General features: G+C 37.8%; 1 protein-coding gene across 1 annotated transcript; it reads left to right on the forward strand.

Annotated features, from left to right (window-relative positions):
* The first annotated feature begins 1,725 nt into the window (after positions 1-1,725).
* On the forward strand, positions 1,726-4,283 carry LOC147543719 (uncharacterized). Its single transcript, XM_086635495.1, has 2 exons — positions 1,726-3,897; positions 4,231-4,283. The coding sequence occupies exons 1-2, from the start codon at positions 1,788-1,790 to the stop codon at positions 4,281-4,283; spliced, it is 2,163 nt and encodes a 720-aa protein (XP_086491621.1). The 5' UTR covers positions 1,726-1,787.
* Positions 4,284-7,484: the final 3,201 nt, after the last annotated feature.

Consider the following 7,484-nt stretch of genomic DNA (forward strand, 5'->3'; position numbering starts at 1 on the left):
TTAGGATTAAAAATAGTTTCAACTTGTCTTCGTGGGATCGACCCGTACTTGCTAGGTCTACACTACATAGACCCGTGCACTTGCAGATTTTATTATAAAATACGGATTTATTTTAGCCTATTATTTTAGTATAAATACGCATCAAGTTTTTGGCGCCGCTGCCGGGGATAAGTTAGGAAATTTGTTTTGATCTTGGATTAGTTAGTTTTAGGGTTTCAAATTTATTTTCTTATTTTTATTTTGTTTTTGTCTTTTTTAGATCACTTTAACTTGCTTTTCTTGTTTTTGGTGTGTAGTTCACAAAAGAAGCTAAAGAAAAGGAGCAAACAAGGAGGAGGAAATCAAAAAGACAAAGATTTTTTTAGTTTAGATTTTATTTTTATTTTTTGTGAGAGAGAGACTTTTAGACTTTCTATTTTTATTTTTGTTTTAAAGTTTTGACCCTAAATTGGAGGGCTTAATTAAATTGTAACCGAAAACCAAAACGAAGCCTCGGGTTGGAACACTCGCGGGTCATCTACAAAGGTCATCGCCCGTCTTGAACGGGAGGTAAATTTCTTGAACACCCACGAATCTCCTGTCAGTGGGTATTTGTGTCAATTCGTGTGCCTAATTGCTTTGATCTAACTGTTAGTGTAATCATTCTAGTAAGGGCACTAACCCAGTTACAAGATAAGAAACGGGTTCATCACCGTTCTCTTGCCCACATAGGTAACAACATTCACGAACCCAAACCTCACTTAAAAAGCTAAAATATTATTTAGACATCAGCCCCTAAGGTATCGAGCTCATAGGACCCTTCAAAAACAACTCGGGAAATTGACTTTTATCTAGGCATTCTCAGAGGAAAGTTTGTAAACAATTCTTGTCAAAAAGGCCGCCTCGAGAAGAGGAAACGTTTGCCGAAGGAAGACGGCTGTCACAACGTTCATCGTTGGTTGTCTTCCTGGAGAATTGTTTACCGACTACTCTGATAGAGTAACCTTTATAACAGTCAAAGTTCAAGTGTTGTGGCAAAGTAGGAGCTGTCTAGCTTTTTAGGTGAATCTGACAAACCCACTCATTGCTAGATTTTGTTTAGGTTACTTGGTGGAGTCAGCCTGATTGTGTTTGCTTTCCTATAGGTTCTTCGTAGTGATTCTTTGGTTCGAAAAAAAAAAAAAAGGTTTTGAGAATATCCTTGGTCATTGGGCTCTAGTGTATGCCCGATAGATATCGTGATAAGAGAGGTCGTTTCATTAGTAGAAAAACACCTTTAAGTAATCTTTTAGCGAATCTCTCTTTGAGTGACACTATGGGTGAAAATTTGAACCAAGCCGGGGGTGGAAATCCACCTATGACACTCAGGGATTACATGAATCCTACTAGAACATGTCAGCCATCATGCATACAGTTACCCACACCACAACTCACTTCGAGTTAAAACCAAACATTATCCAAATGCTCCCTGTTTTCCGTGGGGATGAGAACGAGAATCCCTACTACCATGTTAGGGATTTTGAAGAGATTTGTGGGACTATGAAATTCCCCAACATGCCTGATGAAATATTGAGACTTAGGTTGTTCCCTTTCTCTTTGAAAGAGAAAGCAAAATCTTGGTTCTATGCCTTACAACCCCATTCCATTACTACATGGGAAGAGTTCTGAAATTCTTCCCGAAACACAAAACTACCTCTTTAAGGCAAAGTCTTAACAGTTTTGTACAACAAGAAGGAGGGTCTCTCTACAAGTATCTTGAGAGATTTAAAGAACTTGTATTGCAGTGTCCACACCATGGTTTTGAGAAAATGAGACTAGTCCAGATTCTCTATGACGGACTAGACTATCCCACTACATCCATGGTAGAGTCATTCTGTGGTGGCGGTTTTACTTCTAAACCCGTCGATGATTGCATGGCATTTTTAGAAGATTTGGCTGAGAAATCCCAGCAATGGGAAACTTCCAGAGGACCCCCTACTAGGGCTAATCCTACTCCGAACAGAGGTGGCATTTATAGAGTAAATGATTCGGAAAACAAACTTGCCGCCATAACTAGAAGGATAGAAGCCCTAGAAATGTGTCAGCCTAAAACCTTCATGGAGGATCCCACTCGGGTCATGAGTGTCGGAAATGAACCCATCTCTTATCCGTGTTCAGTCTGTGGAGATCCCAATCATACAAGGAACAAATGTCCCTTATCCTTCGGTTCAGATGAAAGAGCACAAGCTCATGCTATCTACCAAAATTCTAGGCATGATAATCATCAGAAGTATGATCCTTTCTCTAACTCATACAATCCAGGTTGGAGAAATCATCCAAACTTTTCATGGTCTCAAGGTCAACCTCAGGGTCAGTTTAATAATTTTACCAACCCTTCAGGTTTTAGCCATCCTAGGAATCCTCCTACCCAAACGAGCACCCAAAATTCTTCTGAAAGTAAGGGGTTATTAGAGGATACTATAAAAATGTTAGCTAAGAGCCATATAGAGTTTAAGGAAACTACCCAACAGTTTATGCAAGTTACCACCCAATCCTTGACTAGTTTACAAACTCAAGTGGGCCAACTTGCTGAGGCCCTAAATCAAAGAGAAAATGGTAAGTTTCCGAGTCAACCTGAACAAAACCCTAAGGCCATACAAGATAGACGGCCAACTGACCAAGCCAATGCTATATCCACTCTAAGGAGTGGAAGAGTCGTGGATAATAAGATAAGTGTTCCCCAGGAAAATGAGTCTGAGTGTATCCCTTTGTCTTCATCAAATAAAGCCCTTAATGATGAGCCTGAGAAGGCTCCTGAGTCTGAAGAACCACCTGTAGTATCTGAGCCTTACATTCCTAGAGCTCCATATCCTCAACGTCTCGTAGAGCCAAAGAAAAAGTCTCAGTATGAGGAGATAATGGAAATATTTAAACAAGTCAGCATTAACATTCCATTACTAGATGCAATTAAACAGATCCCAGCTTACGCTAAGTTCCTTAAGGACCTATGTACTAGAAAGCGTAAGATGAATGTGCATAAAAAGGTCTTTTTGACTCAACAAGTGAGTTCTATTATCCAGCAAAACCTCCCACCTAAGTACAAAGATCCAGGAAGCCCTACATTACCTTGCACTATAGGGAACCATAAGATTGAACGAGCTTTGTTAGATCTAGGTGCCAGTGTCAACCTTCTTCCTTACTCGGTGTACTTACAATTAGGTTTGGGAGAAATAAAACCCACTTATGTAGTCCTTCAGTTGGCAGATCGGTCTGTCAGACGACCACGTGGCATAGTAGAGGATGTTTTGATAAAAGTTGGTGAGTTTATCTTTCCTGTAGATTTCATCATCTTAGATACTGAACCAATTCATGATACCCAGAGTCAAATCCCTGTCATTTTGGGTCGACCATTTTTAGCTACATCAGATGCTGTCATATACTGTAGAAGTGGTCTTTTGAGATTGTCATTTGGAAATATGACGGTGGAGATGAATATTTTTAATATGGGACTTCACCCTGATGACATAGATGAGTTCAGTGGGTTGAACTTGGTAGAATTATTAGTTCAAGATGCATTACCAACAACTCAGTCGAGAGATCCTTTAGAAACTCTATTGGCACTTTTATGCTTAGATGAGGAAGGTAGTATTAATGAGATAGAGAACATGTCAGAGTCTACTTCCTTGTTAGTGTCTGAGCTGATTACTTTGCCAACCTTAGAGTCACCACTTCCATCATATGAGTCAAATGCTCTACCACTGAGCTATGGACCCACCATAAAAGATGATGATGAATCTTGGCTGCTCAATCTAGTAAATGAGAATGATGACTCACTTGACTTAGTCAAGGACCTGGAGTTCTTTAAGGACACTAATGACATCATCATTCAACAAATTATAGAGGGTTTATCTGAACCAAATTTGGTAGAGCTTGAATCTGGTAACCGAGTGATTCCTTTAGAAGAATTCCGTGTACCTGTTTTAGAAACCTCTTGTTTAACTCTGGGTGTCTTTGATAGTCCTCTAGACCCTCTTGTGTCGTATCCCTCGGGAGCATGTTTAACAGATTGTGCAATACCTCACTTGGTTTCTCATCCCTACCTAGATCCTTTCTACCAGGACTATACTCTTGCTGGGCCATGGCCAAACTTAACGACTTTATTGTCGTCTAAGTTTGGGGATTCTTACCCGATCACGATAGTCTCACGGGTACTACAACATATTTACACAAATGTGAGACTATCCTTCACTAAACGCTTCGTGTCTTGGGTAGATCCACAGATGTTTCGCCTATTAGTTTATGGAGCTGTTCTTAAGGTTTGTTGACTCATCTATATTGTCTGGCTGAAGACGTTAAACTTAGCGCTTTCTGGGAGGCAACCCATGCATAGGACTTCTGAATCTGGTAACATCTTTCCCTAATCCTGTTATTTTGCATAGTCTTCAGAACATTGAGGACAATGTTCGGTTTAAGTTTGGGGATGGGGGATTGAATTTTTAGTCCTAATACCAAAAATTCAAAAGGGTTCAAAATTTTTAATTTTGGATTAGAAACGTGAGTCTAGTTGCTTTTGCGTGTTAATAGTTATAGAGTCTAGTTGGTTGTACTATGCTTTTGCTAAAGGTTTTTCCACGAATTTTGAGTCTTGAAGTTGTCTGTGCACTAGCCATGTGAGTGTTAGATAGGTGAAGAGTTGACTTTTCTGAGAGAACTTAATTGATCATTAGTGGAGACTTAACCCATGTAAGATTCTGAGCCTTTCTTTTGTTTTGTGTGATCTCTTCTGAGCTAATTCTGAGTAGAATGAAGAACTACTCAACCTCGCAATATTCATTAGAACTCAGTTGATCTCTTGAGTTCAAATTTTACAACCACTAGGGATGTCATCAGGAAGCAAACTTTACTCTTGTAGTCTGAGAAACTTGAAAACAGTGTCAACTATAGGGAGATAGGAACTTCATCATTTAAAACCCTGAGAATGAGGCATGAAGCAAAGTGAATAGAATTTTACCCACGGAAAGAATAACGTGAAGAAAGTATGTTATGTATTTTGAGTTTTATTACTAGAGTCATTAAAAAAAAAAAAATAAAAAAAAATAAAAAAAAATAAAAGAAAAAGAAAAATGAACAAAAAAAATGATGAAAGAAAAAAAGTGTTTGAGTAGTTTTGTTTGAGTGTTTATTCCCTGAAGTAGTTCTTGAAGATTTGAAGACGTCGAGTTCTCAGGAGTTCTAGTCACATCCTTATTAGTGTCTATCGACTTTTAGGAAGCATTGTTAGATAGTAGATCAGGTGAGAAGAGTTGGTTAGCTTCCCCATTCCATATTAGTGGTTGTTTCCTTCTTTGAGATCAGTCGTCCACAAAAATTATAGTCCGTCTTTTTCATGTGTTGAGTTTTCCTTGATATTCATACTAACACATAGAGTGAACCATTCTTGAGTGACTTTAATTTTTGAGTGTATGACCGTGAGGCAGTAGTCGAGGCGAAATGTATCGAGACGGTAATCAAGGTCTTGTCTTTTCAGAACCGAAATGATACTCATATTGGCTGGTCACGTGCACTTTAGGTCTTGATTACTAGTGAAGGGATTTTTTGCGTTTGTATGGTTTGGCCGACCTGGATTTCATTTCTATTAACTTTCGAAAATTTCTATCGGCTTAACGTTTTTAGTCCATGTCATATTTAGACCCTTCTGGATTTTTGATATTTTTGAATTTGGTGGGTATATTCACTGCAAACTCTCACGAGACTCAACTCGTCCTCTAGGGTAACCTAGAGGTTTAACGGCTTGTTGCACGTGCTAAGTGCAATCGTGATCCCTACGAAAGTGGTGGATTAGGTATAGTTTCATTTTTCTGTTTTGCTCGGGGACTAGCAAAATGTAAGTTTGGGGATGTTTGATGAGTTCGCTAGAACTCATTTATTTATCATCAATGTACATTCGTTAGTCTTTAATTTTGATGAAACTAATCAATTTAATTAGTTTTTCATGAATAACACAAAAATGTCAAGAAGCCAATAGAAATGGGAAGTTGATGTATACTTTGGTACCAAAAATAGTTCATTCCGTGCAACTAAAGTTAGTTTTGAGGTTGTTGTGCAACAAAGACATTTGATGGGGGGTGTTACGCAGGAGTGATCATTTTGCATGGACTTAATGGAGAAGTATCCACCATTCCACATATTGATGCTGTACTATTAATTTGGCAATTCAAGTTGGGCACTGCACACGTGATGGCCACTTTATTATAAGGTTCAACCGTGATGGGGTAACTCCCCACCTCACTCCCTTGTCTACCGTATTAGAATTAGACAAGGGAGTGTTTTTTCATTTTCAGTCCCTGCAAGTGTTTCAACTTTTAAGAACACCCCTACTTTTATGTGCCACATAGGCAAGATGGTGTACAAGGGAGTAAGGTGGGAGGGAACTTTATCATTTTCCTATAAGGTTAGGAAATGATGTGTGGGACCCGTCCTTTTAACCAAATCAAAAAGGTGAATTTCAATGTGGGTTTTGGTTGTTTTAAGAATGGGTCCCACAAGGACTTTGTATACTTATCACTTTAGAGTTGATAAACTCAAATCCACCGGGTAATGCAATTCAAAGTAGTCAACAGGGGGCTTTTGAGGTTTAAACAGACTACGGTTGAGATAGAGGGAAAGATTTTACCGGTTTGAAGGGAGCTATGTGGGTATTAATACCAATCGATTTATGGTCAAAAGGGGAGGAAATTTTGGGCAGTAAACAGAGAAGAAGTGGGAGAATTTTTTAGGAAGTTTTGAGAGAGCAATTAATATTGAAGAGAACTAGGAGGCAGAGAAGAAAAGAAGGCATTTAGGTACGATAAGATTTGATGAGAAGATAAGAAGTGCAAATCTCTTGGGTGATTTCTCTCTTAATCCCTTCTTTTATTTCTTTTATTGTATTTAACTTCCTCATGATGATCATTGTAAACATGGGTTTTTAATCCTCCATCTAGAGAGGATGATGAAACCCATGAGATTGCTTTTAGAGATACAGTAATAAAATTAATCTGATACTCTATTGTTCTTCATGTATTGATTCCCACTTGGTATTTATTATTTAAATTAATTTTTCATTACTCATGCTTTTAGATTTGATATATCATGCTTAGATTAAGTCTTTGATGGTCTATTCTTATTTGTTTGATGAGTAATAGTTAAACTATTTTAAATGTTAAAACGATAGTGGATATAAAAAGCTAAGACTGTTTTAAAGAAAACATTTTCCGGACTTTAGATATTTCATATCCTAAAGTCTGAGTGATAAAAAAAAGTGTTCGATTAATTTGTTAGATGTTCTTTCTAAGTATTTCGTGAGTGGATTCAAAATCTCTAATTTTTTTTTCCGTATTGATTTTCTTTCAATCATTTATTATTTTCGCTTTGTTATTTAATTTTACCAACAAAATTGAATCTCAAAGTTACTTATTCACTGGTTTAGGATTAAAAATAGTTTCAACTTGTCTTCGTGGGATCGACCTGTACTTGCTAGGTCTACA

The sequence above is a fragment of the Eschscholzia californica genome, unplaced genomic scaffold (genome assembly GCF_041429995.1).
Source record: "Eschscholzia californica isolate CP2 unplaced genomic scaffold, dmEscCali1.0.p SCAF_4, whole genome shotgun sequence".
Classification (NCBI taxonomy): domain Eukaryota; kingdom Viridiplantae; phylum Streptophyta; class Magnoliopsida; order Ranunculales; family Papaveraceae; genus Eschscholzia; species Eschscholzia californica.

Excerpts from the sequence above, each read along its gene's own strand:
- LOC147543719 (XM_086635495.1), top strand. The coding sequence starts at position 1,788 with ATGAGACTAGTCCAGATTCTCTATGACGGACTAGACTATCCCACTACA. Across the intron at positions 3,898-4,230 it reads TTTGGTAGAGCTTGAATCTG|ATCCACAGATGTTTCGCCTA; the intron begins GTAACCGAGTGA and ends TGTCTTGGGTAG.